This window comes from Triplophysa rosa, linkage group LG11, assembly GCF_024868665.1.
Source record: "Triplophysa rosa linkage group LG11, Trosa_1v2, whole genome shotgun sequence".
In the NCBI taxonomy this organism is placed as follows: domain Eukaryota; kingdom Metazoa; phylum Chordata; class Actinopteri; order Cypriniformes; family Nemacheilidae; genus Triplophysa; species Triplophysa rosa.
Genome location: NC_079900.1, coordinates 7,035,050 through 7,050,301, shown reverse-complemented (window position 1 = coordinate 7,050,301; position 15,252 = coordinate 7,035,050). Strand labels below are relative to the sequence as shown.

The following is a 15,252-nucleotide window of genomic DNA, read 5'->3' as shown; positions in this document are numbered from 1 at the left end:
TTTTTATTTAAGCTGTTGAAGATCTGGAAAAAATAAACACAGCGTATTTCGTTCTGTGCATTGATGAACCTAGGGACATTTGACCTATACCAACAACCAATAGAAGTTTCCTTTAAATGCATCATCATGGAGTGTCATATAAAGGGCTATTACTATATGACCGCATGAGGTGTTGTATGAGGCGAGCAGGGTTGCGTTGGTTTTTCTGCTATTGTCATAGCCTATTGTGAATCTCTTCTGAGAAGAGTTTGCAGTCTTTCCCATTAAGAATTTCGTTTCTCACACATTGCAAGTAACTGTTTTTTTCTGTTCACTTCAATTCTTTCAATAATCTCAGAATACAGCCTAACCCTCTTTATCAGGTTAGATAGATTTTTAGCCATTGCTTGTTGTTTTAGTAGCAAAAGTGAGTCGTACTGTTTCACTCTACATAAAATATCCTTACATAGATTTACCATTTATAGTATTCAGATAAAATATTTTAACTTTATGTCAGGCGCTTCAGTTTACACCACAACAATGCAGATTAAAAACAGGATGAGTAAAGGGATGAGTCAAATAATTGAAATATCAGATGCAAAGGCAAATGCCATCACGTCTCTGATTTTCCCTAGTGACTGGTCATTTAGTTGAAAAAGACTCATACTGAAGGTCACAATTGGCTTTACTGAGGTAAATTTGTTGTAAATTAATTTGTCTTTATAACTGTGCAGCCGTGCATTAGACTGTAAAAAAGCTGATATTGTAGACGCAAAGGAGTGCAGTTCAAAATATGTACTGCTTTTCAAAATGTTACGTTATTTTTAAGACAGCACTGGATCAAAGGGACGAACCGTTGGGTTCTAAACGGTGAAATTTAATAATGATATTTAAATTGCTTATGCTGGGTTGTTTCAATCCAAAATGTTGGGTTGTTTCAATTGTTGGGTCAAACATTTTCCCTTTTCAAGTTCTCTCTTTTTCAAGTTTCTGGTGTTTTGTCTCCTTAAAACGAAAACAGCATGTGAACCTATTGAAAAATATTCTGAGATTGCACGTCATCTCATCGAGGGTCTGAAGGTAAAACATTACCCCTCATCACGCATGCGTTTGCGGTGCGGCTCCGACGCGGACACTCTAGTCCAGGGCTAGTCAACTGGCGGCCCGCGGGCCAAATGCGGCCGTCAATCATCTTTTCCTGGCCCGCCTTAACATTTCAAATAAGTGGAGAGACTTTAAGAACGGTGTGCTTTAAATGCACGTCATCCTGAGACGCCACATCTTTAAAAGTCCAAAACGCTGCTACATTCAATACGAAAGTAATTCCCGCGGCTCATAATGATTTACGTCTTATAAAGCGATTTGATCGGTCAGTCCAAGAAACGTAATGTTATTTACAACGGTATAATCAGCAATGCATTGCACAGCCACAGGCAATCGGTTTGCGCACGCGATAGGTCGCGTTCTAAAACGCGTTTTGTGCCCTTGAAAGTAGGCTAACTGTAGGAAGGGTACACCACCTGAACGGTTGTCTCAGATAAGGGGAAAACGGTGTTGTTTTTATTACTGCATTCATTATGAATAACAGCTGTTCATCTCCCCCAGAACTCGCACTATACAAAGGCTCTGCCCTATACGTGCGTGGGGCACATGAATGCGATTGGATTCACCCGAAGATGTGATAATAGCGTTCAGTTTCTTGCACAGATCAATTGACTGATTTATAAGACTCTGATTTAACGTCACAAGGGGCATGGATTACTTTGTTGAATGTATTGGCATTTTTTACTTTTATTGATTTAACTTTAATTAATTCAACCAAACATCTTCAGAAATATCTTCTTGAAAAAACAATGCCACCCACATCTTGGATGTACTGGAGAACTGTGCAGTAAATTAGCAATTTTTGGGTAAAGTAATGCATTAAGGAATATAAAATACAGTTAAAAAGACAATATCCTTTTTAATTTAATATCATGAAAAGGCACAAATACTGCATGCAATATTTGTGTGCATGTTTTAATATATGGCCTATAAGTAACAGCAACAAAAACAGTATAAAAGGAACAAAACGAAATAAATAACAGAAATACAAAATAACAGAAGAAATGAGGATATGGTAAAAAAAACTGGCCCGCATCCTATTTATACTTTTGGAGTCTGGCCCTCAAAGAAAAGTAGTTGAAGACCCCTGCTCTAGTCAATGCTTTTGTTTATACTATAGCTGCGCAGCAGCATACTGAAGCGTCCCAGAAGCGGCTCTCCGCTCCGCCTCGCTAAAGATACGCATGGTGGCGAGATGAAGCCTCGTGAAGCTTTGAAGCTTTTTTAGCCAAGTGGTTCACAAAAGGGTTCATTTCTCGAGGCTTCATTTGCTCACAATACCATCTGGTGGCCAAAAAGGGTAAAACAAGCAGATACATTACAGGTGTGCCTGGTGTGGTCTGTGATACACTGTATTTTGCGCCAGTTAAGGCTAAGAAATAACGGTGAAGAAAAACTAATTCCACATAGACTAATCTATTTATATAATGTGTATTGTATAACATAACTGTGTAATTAACTTATTGGCTTGTGTTACGACCTTTTATAAGGCATGGTCTAGGGTTGAAAGGAGCAACATTTACACTATGATAAACATTGTGAGATAAGGCTGCTTTAACAAAATGTTAAATAAATAACTGTTTAATATACAAAAGTGAACTAATGATATCAAATAATATTTACAAAATTGATATTAATAAAGAAGCAACAAACAAAGTACAATTTGAATAAACAGCTGAAAAATAACGTCAACCCAAGAGAAAATGATAAATTAGTGACGCCAAAGGAAAGAACATAATAAAACAAAAAGATTCTAACTTGGTTTAAACAACTAACCTAACTAAGCAAAGAAAAACAAGGAAAGCAAAATCTTCAACGCCAAGCGCCGTATACTTCCCTACTCTAAACTAATCAAAAGGATAAATTAACAAGGGGTGGCGTTCACCTCTATAGAGTTCTGCAACCCGACCCGAGCCCGACGGGGCCCGAAATACTTGCGGGCATCGGGTCGGGTTCGGGTTAATGTTTAATGAATAGCCTCGGGTTCGGGTCGGGTTTGTAACTAAAAAAATATATAGGCTATATACAAACAAGTTTGCGTGCCATGGCCTGTGCTTGCGTGTTTGCTGCGTTGTGACCACAAAAATACACGAGAGAAAACACACACTTTTTTAAACGGTTCTGCGCACGTGCTCCCGCTCTTGTCCTCGTTGTCACAACACAGCAGGTGATGGTAAGATGAGTGCGATAAAGCAAAATATTAGCGTCAGAAAACGTATTACAGTTCTAAATGATGCAGGGAAAGCTGCACTCTGGAAGAATTATGATCTCGTCATTACTGTCAAGACTGGCCCGTAGTATCCTCAGCATCCCTGCAAGTGACGTTAGCAGGAGCAGCGAGAGGAACTTCAGTGCAGCTGAGCTAACTTTTAATCAGAGGAGGACGGCGCTTAAACCAACAGTTCCAGGGAGTTTAAAAATGATTTTTGACTTTTACACCTGTTCACCCACAGCAAAGTTTCGTTATAAGTCTGTGCCATTTCTTATTTTTTCTCGCGTTCACTGCTGAGGGGGCATCGCAAGCAATCATAAAATGCAGCACGTTTCAACAAAGCTAAGTGTTCGTGACTTTGTGCAATAAATTAAATAATGCACAAACTAGTGTCTACTTTTGTGGTATAAATTAAATAATAAACAAACTAATGTCTACAAAAGCGTGTGCGTGTTTTAAGTGTAATATTGTGCAGGTGTATGGAGTTTAAATGGACCCAAAACTCGCGCGCATGGAATCCGCGCGCGCACGCGCTATGCAAACGCGCATAATGATAACCACGCGCGGAAAGCTGCTCCGCGAGGGCGCATTTAAACTCCGCGAGCGAGCAGAACAGTATCCGCAAGCGGAAAAGAATCCTCGCGCGGGCGCATTTCTGTTCCGCGAGCAAAAACTCAGTCCGCGAGCAGAGGCTTTGACGAGCGCGCGCGCGATTCTCTCTATGCTCTCGCAACTGCTCAACACTTGCTCGCTCGTTGAGTTGACTTCTGAGAATTTGGAGGCGGGACACTGGCAGACTTCTCCATCCTTTGATTGGTCACTTTTAACATGCACTCACCTACAGTCTCCGACATGTATCTTACCCGTTGTACAGACGTCTTAATTTGGCATAACACGATACTTTTTCCGTTTTTAAACTTGGGTTACAGTGTTATGTATGCCCTTGGCTTTGGATTTACATATTTGGCATCTTGACAGGAAGTTAGAAATAAATAGTTTGGTATGTGTATTCATAATTGCTTTTGTATTGTTAATAATTTTCATGAAATTGTTATAAAATGAGAATTAATAAATGGCTACAACAGTATAACTCAAAGCACAAGTTATTATAAATTACAATATGATGTACTCTCTAAAATTTAATTTAAATAATTTATTTGTTTTGCTTTATTTGTTTTGAAAATATTAAAACGGGCTATGCCAGTAAACAGATATTAGATAACTCAAATTTAATGACTACAGGAGACATTTAATTATATTATTATAGTATGTTTTAAATAGGTCATACATGACATGTAAGTTTAACTGCTATATTATATAGCATAATTTTTGTTGACAGATGTAAGAAATCAAAATGTCACTTGTTAAAACACTAACACATAGCTAAGGCAAGGTAATACACTAATCATTCGGTAGTAAGACATGTGATCTGTAGGTGACTGCATGTAGGTGAGTGCATGCTAAAAGTTACCAATCAAATGCGCGGAGACCTCATTTGATTGGTAACTTTTAACATGCATTGTCCCGCCTCCAAAGTCTCGGAAGTCAACCCAACAAGCGAGCAAGTGTTGAGCAGTTGCGAGAGCATAGAGAGAATCGCGCGCGCGCTCGTCAAAGCCTCTGCTCGCGGACTGAGTTTGTGCTCGCGGAGCAGAAATGCGCCCGCGCGAGGATTCTTTTCCACTTGCAGGATACTGTTCTGCTCGCTCGCGGAGTTTAAATGCGCCTTCGCGGAGCAGCTTTCCGCGCGTGGTTATCATTATGCGCGTTTGCATCGCGCGTGCGCGCGCGGATTCCATGCGCGTGAGTTTAGGGTCCATTTAAACTCCATACAGGTGCCCTTATATGGGCCTCAAACCATGAAGCCCATATAGCCTGTATTATGTCAGAGGAATGCATTAAACCTATAACTAACTAAATGTATCATTTTATATGAGAAAACTCAATACTATAATATAAAAACCACCATGGGAGCGGTCACCTGCTATGATGCATTTTCAGATCCAGTGACCGTGCTTTATGTGAGCTGGTGTTAACATCAGGACCAAATGATTTTAATGATATAAAATAAAGGAGATTAGACATCACCAGAGTGAATTTATAACGTCATCAAAAGTTTTAAAAAGAATAAAACTTATTATTTGTAAAATAAGTAACCTTAGTAATAGCCCGAGGAAAAAACAAAAATAATTTTAAAACAAACATAAAAACTGTCATTATAATACAGAATGTAATCGGGTCTTGTCTTTTAAATGAAAGAGCATGTTGTGCACTATTCAGTCGGCGCTTCTGTTTCTCCCGAAGTCTGCTTCACGCATAAAATACACACACACACAAGAGCGCGAGGCAACATGACGTTATCGCGGAGTGGGCGGTCATGTATATAGTTAAGAAACTCCCCTTCCGCGCTCGCGATAACGTGCACGTGCGCCAGGCACGTTCTCGCGTAAATAATTACGAAACAGCGCCCTCTAGTCACAGATTTCGATAGGTCACAGATTTCGGCACAGCAGGTGCTTCTCATGAAAAAATCTCAACTTTTCAGAAAGCCGCAAACGCACCGCAGGTCATGTGACACAACCAACCAACCAATATAGACAAGCTCAATGAAGATGGAGACACAGATGATCACAGCATAACTAAATCTAGTAGCAGAGTTATTGCAAGGTATTTTCAGTGCATATAATCCAAATATCCTTTGTTTATACCTCCTCGTCTCAACGGCTATCGTGGCCCATGGTTGCTTAGCGACGACAGACGCCAGGAGAGCGCAAAGTCCAGGCGCTTTGGAAACAAAGGAGAACGCAGTAAAGCTCGCGTTTTCCGCGCGGTTTTAGACGCGAAATGTGAATCGGGCCTAAGGTGAGATCGTCGAGCAGCTGCCCGACCTCTCCTTTGTGAAGGCATTACAAACATCCCAGCTAAGAGTTACGTTGTGACGACGTACCTGGACCGGACCATATTCGTTGCCAAGACGTACCATAATAACGTGACGTAACTTTGTGATTCCCATATTCGTCGTGACGACGTAACAACATTGGACGTTGTTGGGACATGGTGATTACCTTCTGAAGACATACCTGGGACCAGTGTTGGGTAAGTTACTCTGGAAAAGTAATTAATTACTAGTTACTAATTACATATTCAATAGTGTAATTAGATTACTGTACAAATTACTCTCTCCAAAAAGTATTTAGTTACTTATTACTAATTACTTTCTATATCCTACATCAACCTTGATTAGTTAAGTGATTGAAGGATAGACATGAAACGGCTTATTTAATTCATTCAAATAAATAATATTCAACTACATAAAGTATTATTACTGACCAACGTATTACAAATGTGAGAATTATACATTAAAGCAAGGATTTTAAAGTTAGACTTAGAATTCCACTATTGCACACACATATTACACAAAGTATTTAGTTTAATTACTGCTGGGAAAACTCATGGAAGGTAAAGTTATAGCATTACTGATGTTAATGCACCTGTCTCTCATAATTTAAGTTGTTGCGCTTGTTATTACGTCGCATGGTTAATCTCTGGCCCATGTACACTCCAGTACAGGTGGCGGATATGCACCACAAACGTAATTTGCTCCACGCCATTAAAAAGGAAAAGAAGATCATCAATATGACGGACAACGGCCGATTGCATTCATAGTACACCCATTCAGGGAAAACAGTACGTACCCATTTAGCCCCGTAGAGTACGTACCTACTGAAATTAAGTACCTACTCGTTGAGTATGCGATTTCGGATTCAGCCCCGTGTCTTTCCTGCGCTGTTTTCACTCCTCCCCTTACTGCAGCCGCTTACTCTCGTCTTCATTATAGGCAAGGCGCATCTCAAACAAGCCTAGTCTTATCAAGAGTTTATTGACAAAAATACGGGACAAGTAGTCGCGTCACATACTGATTCAGGAACAGTGTTTTTACCACTGCTTGCAATCCCCTAATAACCGGATGAGTTGCAAATTTAAACGTTAGTCTGTGTCTGTTCTTATTTACTTACATCTATAAGGATAACTAAATATAGTTGACTATCATGACAATCGACTGTTTCATATGCCTTTATTAGCTAATGTGCTTATTTTTAATAAGCATTTTTTGCGAATTATGATCCATGTTTCTGTGTAACTGTTAGTGAGTAGTTCAGCTGTATGAGGGTTATGTTTTAGGCAATGTAAAATGTATATCATGAACCTTATATAAAACAAACCAAAGTAAGCCACTTAAATATTTTCTTAATTGCTTTTGTTTATGGCATTTGTAATGATTATCGTAAGCTATAGATATCTAGCCATAAATGTGTTCATATGAAATGCATTATTGAACGGCCTGTGCGTCGTCAATTATTCTTTATTGTTTAAATAAGTCAAGTAAACTGCGCTAAACGTTAGTGACAATGCGGCTCTGCAGACCAATTTTATGTCCCCACCAATGTCAAAATCAAACTGACGCCCTTGTATATATATGTTCATCTATATATGTTAAATATGTTATCTCTGCTTTACAGTAATTTAACAATGATTCATGTTGACAAGAAAATGTGTTTGTTTTCGAACAGAAGTCAACCTTCTAAAAAGTTTAAAACCCGACTAGATGTGTCAGTTTCAATAAATACATTTATTTTTTCATTAAATAAATAGTATAAAACATTTTTCAGACATTAAGACAATTACAAAACAAGTATAAATAAATAAACATTAAATAAATACAAAATTAATAAATATAATCTGATACAGAAGTGGTAAATAAAATGAAAATAAATAAAAGTTAATATAGCCAACAAATAGAAGAACTGAATATCAGACAATTACAAAATGCATTTGCAACCCAAACAAATTTTAGGCTAACTCAGCAAACTGCAGTTTGTTTTTATTGATAAGCATCATAAAAAATACCTTTATAAAAATACATTTCAGTTAACCCGTTTTGTATGAGAAACATAAGCTTATTTGATCACTTCAAGTCTTGATTAGAAAAAATAAAACAGCTTTTAAAACACCTTAATAAAATGGTATACAGAAATGTAAACGAATACATATAACACATATCAGTCATTTTTTTGCATTTGCTCATATGGCAAATTGACTCCTCTTTGCTTTATGGAATGTAACACAGGGCAATTCTTTACCCTGATCATGAGGTTTGATGTTTTCTTAAAGTCTCAAGAGGGTCTTAGCATTGCTTGTCATGATGTCCATTCTTTGCAGGTGACTTCTCACAGCTCTGCGGATCTGCTCCCATGCCCAGGCACTGTATTCCTTAAAACACAAAATGAAAAACTTGTGCTGTAACTGATTTCATTTACTGTAGAAGACGAACATTTATATTACAAAGTAACATTCAGAATCGAACATACAAAATGCCTCTTACTACAATGGGAAAACAAACAGTGGAAAAATAATTGAGTAAACGCAATGACATGGTTTTGGCAAGGTCTATGGTGATTAAAGCCCAAAGATTTATTAAAAGCAAATAGATACACCTTGTTCACTTCTGATGATACATTTTTGCCTCTTTCTGTTTGTCTTTGACACACATGCAGTACAACCAGTATAAACTACAACCACCTGTGATCTGTCATGCTGTGCAAAACTTACCTTTTTCTTTAGAATTTTCTTTAAAACCTTGAAGTGCCTCTTTATTCTTCTCTCGTAAGACGTATGTGATGCTTTTTGGTATCGAGCCGCCTAAACAAGCAAAATACAAACAATCAGCAAAAACTGTAAAATGACATCATCGGCAAATTCTACTATTAAAGCTTTGTAAACACAACATTTTACAATATTTCGTTAATATACAACATTTTGTTCAACACAAGACTTACGCATTCTTTGAGGTCAGACGACTGCCTGTGCAGGACATTGAGAAAATTGTCCACAGTCTTGGGGTTCCATTTTACTGAACTCATTTGCTCCTTCGCATCCATGAGGTCTATGATATGGTCTAAGGTCAAGGTAAGAAACCTCACCTGGTCCTCCACCTGTAAATACACAGATCAATTGTATAGACGGTGTGAATACGTGACCTGTGCTTGCTTTCATGATATAAAAACAATACCAAGACAAATAAGTCTTTAAAAAATGATGTGCTCAATAAGTCACGTTAACATGTTTTTTTATCACTTGAACTCGTCAAAATTATTTAACCATTGTCAACATTCAAAAGTTACACAGAATGCAACTTTTTTTTAAAAGTCAGGTTAATATAAATTCAAGTGAAATTAAAGGAAGCTTTTGAGCTAAAGTTTTAAAGTTGAATTTCTTCAACTGTATAAAATTATATATAATCTTTATAAATAAAAAAAATAGTAACCCATACAGTATATATGTTGTTTTTTAAGGTAATGAAATTCTAATACCAATTCCAAACTGTTCTGTTCAAGTTGTCTGTTTAATAGTAATTAATTTTTGCCCACCTTAGCATTGTCCATGTATTTGTACAGGGATCCAGGAAAAGGCACCCTTTGTGTAGGATGATCTGCACCCTATAACATTGTAAAAACATATTCTGTGAAACTGTAAAAATCTGTCCCTATATAAGACTTCCCTAAAACCTTTATGCTTTGCAGACTAAAAAAAATCAGTGCATCAGTGACAACATTTTACATTAAAACTGTATCATGTTCTAAATAATTGTGAATCAAACCCTAAAGCCATTGCATTAACACATTTATTACGTATAATAAATTGATAATGGATGTTTAAATACTTTAAAGTGTTCTTGAAAAAACACTGCAGAGGGTTTCTAAAACAACAGACTGGTACTGTGGCGATGAATCACATTCATTCTCAAATTAAACAAATCAAAGTTAAACTTACCATTTGCAAAAGCAGGGTCAGAGACTCGTTGCTTATCAGCCTGTATCGCCTGAGCACCTCGCAGGCAGAGCATTGACTCTGCAGAGTCAAAAGTGTCACAAAAATATAAGTCCACATTTTGGTTTGCTTCATCCTTGCACACATTATGTTTTCTACGCTCTTGTTTAGGTGAATATAACGGCGACATGTTGTGATGCTTTGGATTTATATGGACAGTATGAAAAGCGAAAACGAAGAATGCAGGGAGGCACTTTCACTTTGGCTTCAATAGGAAATGCCCTCAAGGTTTCCCCCTCAATTAGAAATATCTGCTCTTTAATAAATATAAACTAAAATATTTCATTAAATTAGACCCAGCACTTAAAAAGAAGTACATTTAGAGCAGTAGGCTACTTTACTTTATAAGGCACCAATACAGTGTGCCTACCAAGTACCACACACAAACTGGGAACGAGCAAACACGGAGCGAACAAACATTAGTTTTCCCTCGCTACCAGCAGCTTAAACGATCCGAGAAAACAAAAATATTACTACTGTAGAATATAAATCAAATTACGGCAATCCCATGGTAAATAAGACTTACGTGATTCCATTGTATTTTTTGTGTCCATGACATTCCCACTGAGTAGAGGAAATGGTTTTCACTTTCTGTTTGGTGACGTAAGGGGGTTGACGCAACTGACTGGCTGACGTAACCTCGCGCTCTCGTTAGGCTTGTTCGACTTGATGCGGCGCCAAAAGATCCGATAGGCTGATGACACCAAAGTACCGCGAGAGCGATTCGAAAAAACATAAAAAGTTTGCTTTCGAATCGCTCTCGCGGTACTTTGATGTCATCCGCCTGTCGGATCTTGCGGCGCCGCATCAAGTCGAACAAGCCTTGGTTTTCACTTTTTACTGCTGCAGATTTCACTACGTGTGGAAATGGGCTGGCGTATGCATTGACCAATCGAGTTTAAAAAATCCCTTCTGTATGTTATCATCATTTCACTGAAAAAACAGTGTTAAAATAGTGTTAAAAATAAAGCTACTGTTAACAATTCAATTAATTTTTTTTTAGGAATTTTTATGTCACAATTAATAATTATCAAATGTTTCAGAAGTTAACCCACTTGAGCGTCCATGCCCAACAGGATGTTAACAGGTGTAATGTATTTTAATGTAACAAAGCCAAAGTACAATAAACAGTAAAAAATAAAATTAAAGGTTGCCACTTTGTGCAACAATAGCCTATCATATGCTTCATCACTGTGATGTGAGAAAAAATGGTTTAAAATAATTTAATTTTATGAATGTTAAACTTTTATATTAAAATATATAAGATATGCATTATCTTTATCAATTTCATAATCAAGGGCAGGGCAAGATCAATCTGACCTTGCCCAAGACGCCATTTGATGTCATTTGGAAGATGGCGCCTACTATAAGGTGTAGAGCTGGGATTTGTAATTTTTTTCTTTTACAAAATGTGTGTAATGTGCAATTTATAACAAATAACAATAACAAAGGCATGTTTTTATACTTCCTGTCTTCGTCATAAATTATCTTTAAGATAACGTAGCTTAGGAAGTGTAGCTATTGTTGTGTTTTCGAGCCGAAACCCCATCATATACTGTTGTGTGCATTTCAGGTAATCTAATACTGTTGTCATAACATAACAAATAAGGAAACGTGAAATGTGGTGTGTGCTAGTTTGGTATAAACAAGAGATGTTTCTTCATAAAATAACTTTAAAGATGTCTGGCTTTATATTTACTCTAAGTGTCGCTATTCTGATGGTTCACTTGTATTAAGGTACAACGAAAAGCACAATGTTTCATACTTTGACCGCGCGCAGCCGAATTTTTGATGTGTCAGAGAAGTACTAAAGTATTTCGCTTGCACTATTCAGCATCTGAATAAATGTGAGAAAGTAATAGGGAGAAAACATTTGCGTGAGAGTGGGCAGCAAATTTCACCTGCGGATTCACACATCGATACTTACATTCGTTTGATCTCTTTCGATCACAGCAGTCGGCCTTACGTTTTTGTACTGGTTAATGCATATAACCAGAGCCTGTGCCAGCGTGCAAGCTTTGAACGATGTTTTTATAATTATTATACCGGAGCAAGTTGTCACAAGAAATATGTCTCAGTAAATACAATTGTAATGTTATATTTTTATTGAAAAAAAATAAATACATAAATAACATGATGTCTTCCTACTAACCGTACTTTAAATATAGGCCTACTTTACCATTATGATTACTTGCCCTGTCCCGATAGAGAATATAAAATAGTGTAATCAAATATTTTATTAACTGTGAGCAAGAGTAACATTAACAAAGTACACATCGTTTAATCTATCCAAAACATTTGTTTAAATTATGGCTACTTCTACATTAATTTGTTTTCAATGTTACATTCATTAGATTCCTTCATAGGAATGGTCAATCCATAGAGTAACATAAAGTTTAGACATTGTCTTATTCATTCATTCGTTCATTCATACGTTTGTTCATTTGTTCAATGACCTTACAATAGTGCAAATGGAAAATAATAATATTAGCGTATTTATAAATTAAAGACAAAAATAAATATATTAGCGTAATAATAAATTAAGACAAGATTATTAATAAAGACAAAAGTACATGTAGCATGTTAATAAAAAAGTAAACATTTACAGTATTAAATTTCTCTGTCTAAAGATTTTTTGGAAGTGGTCCATGACTCCCAAAATCTCGTTGCGCGCAATCTCCCACGCACACCTTGTGAAATTCTAAAAGAAAGAAAATCACATTTAAGATTGATGAATAATTCAAGTACGAAAACAATGTTGACCAATAAACGTCAGCAAGTTTAATGGCTGAGTAATCTCTTACCTCCCGCGTGAGAAATTGTTCGAGTTTTTCGAAGTTTTTGACCAGCGTCTCAAGTTCAGAGCTTACCACCGGCATCTAGAAATTCACAATAAAACAATTAATAACAGTCGTAAAGTGTTGACTTTGAGATGTTGCTTTAACCCTCAAATGTCTCAGACTTACGGAGTTTTCATATGATTTCGTTTGCTGGTGGAGACGGTGAAGGAGCCCTCGCAAATCAACAAGTACAGTGGATTTCCAGTGGCCTTGGCCGTTCTTCTTGAAGATCTCAAAGGTATGTGTAAGTGCTATCTTTAGTGCTGGAAGCACTTCCTGCCCCTGTTCCCAAAATAATAAATACATTTTAACATAACTTACAAATTCCAACTTATTTAAACAAAATATTGTCTAACATTGATGATTCAAAAAATATCTTTGAGTTACAACAATTTTGCGACAGTTCTCTGAACCTTCCTTAATAACCCCATCATAGGAAAAATGTTATTTTGATGTCTACCTTTTTTGGAAGACTCGATGAGAGGTCAAACGTTGTTTTTTCCACCTCACTTGGGCATGTCTTTGGACCCTGTGGAATAGAAAGGGTGGGCTATTAATAGTGGACAGATTTTTTTCGTACCATATTATTAAATCAGTTTACATGACAGACAGACAGATAGATAGATGGACTCACCAGTGCATGTAGAAGTCTAATTGATTTGTTTAAATAGAAGATCTCCTCCCTCTTGGACTCTGCATACAAGGGGAGAATGATGAGCCACATAAAATACAAAGTTTTCATTATCGCTTTATATTGATGTATGATAGTAGCTACTACAGTGCTCAATGTTAAACATACACCAAGTTTATGGCAAGACACTGACTATATAGGCTCCAGAGAACAATCACCATACAAATTTGCATTCCATGTACCAGGTGGACAGCGCGGGAAGCCCGACGGTATTAGTCTTGGAATTTTTTGAAGGAGAAAATGAAAGAATCACGTGCTGCTCTCTGTCATTTTATCACACTGAAAACATTAGTGAGAGTGATATTACCTCAGCAATTCACTTGCGTTCAACTGGGACTTTCATAAGCAGTCCTATTATTACATTGACACACAATAGATGCATTTCAGTATGATTATCGCTACAATAAAAGTTAATTCCATTAATATATATATATTAATGTACCAGCTATACATATATATGAATATATATATATATATATTCATATAGGCCTATTCCTTTATATTCGTTTTGTTTAGGCTGATGTCATGTGGTGATGTCATAATTTGGCGGTGGTGATTTCGCCTGGTTTCCGGTATGCTTTAAATACAGAGCTTTTTTATTTTCGCTTTCATGTTTCATAGTAAGAAGTTTTTGGACTGCTGTAGAATTCCTTCAGGGATTTCTTTTACATAATGACGCAATTGATTAAGCAGTGATTTCTTGGGATGCTGTCATCTTTGTTGTTTTCTATAAGAACGATAAAGGGAATGATATCATAAGAACACGTCCGCACTCCAATTTTAATCTAGGAAGACGACATAGGGACAACCTTTATAACATAACTCCACTGTAAATAACATATTTTTATTATCTATATCTGGAGTAGCCTATCATTTTTTTTTAATTTGATTAATCTGATTATTGGTTACAGTTCGGATTAGAACTGAGTTTCTTTGACAGTAGTTGTTCCAGGGCCTGAACAAAGGTTTAAAATGTTGATCCAGGAAAAAATGTAGGCTACTTTGCAAAATCAATTTGTACTGTAACACCTCTGTGGAATTGCGACACAAGGCTTTATCGGTAGGTGGCAGCACAACATAAATATCCACGACATACAGCGACAAGGTTTGACGAGACTGACCGGTGGGCGTTTAAAATATTAATCGGTGTAATTCGTTCTTTATTTTCTTCTACAAGTTTTAATAATCTATCAAACTCTGATAAGATATTAAATATTTATCTGCAAAAAATAAAAGTTGTTTTTTGTTTTTACTATAGAGACTCCATTGTCTCTCTTGCTGTTTGCTTGATTTAGTTTTGTTGAAGTGAAATGTTACGATTTGTTAAGAACTGCCTTGATTCCTGGTGAAACGTGTCAGAGCCTCTGGCATTTTTAAAACAGTGTCTGCTGTTTCAGGAGAGATTACTAAGACATGTTCATACTTGTTTAAGAGCATGCCACCTGTCTATGAGATGTAGCTGAATGTCCTGAAATATGCATAAATGCAGAGTTCACACATACCTGTGCGTCCACACAAGCACGCTACCTGTTTATCCA

At 36.8% G+C, this 15,252-nt stretch overlaps 1 protein-coding gene across 2 annotated transcripts; it reads right to left on the bottom strand.

The window, feature by feature from the left end:
- Positions 1-7,906: 7,906 nt before the first annotated feature.
- ifnphi1 (interferon phi 1) lies at positions 7,907-10,791 on the bottom strand. 2 transcript variants are annotated; one of them, XM_057346224.1, is made up of 6 exons: positions 10,710-10,791; positions 10,127-10,204; positions 9,724-9,792; positions 9,133-9,288; positions 8,906-8,995; positions 7,907-8,566 (listed from the first exon to the last, which is right to left on the bottom strand). In XM_057346224.1, exons 1-6 carry the CDS (start codon positions 10,740-10,742, stop codon positions 8,462-8,464), a joined length of 531 nt encoding a protein of 176 aa, XP_057202207.1. In that variant the 5' UTR covers positions 10,743-10,791; the 3' UTR covers positions 7,907-8,461. The 2 variants fall into 2 exon arrangements, with proteins under 2 accessions (XP_057202207.1, XP_057202206.1); XM_057346223.1 differs by having other exon boundaries at positions 10,127-10,764.
- Positions 10,792-15,252: the final 4,461 nt, after the last annotated feature.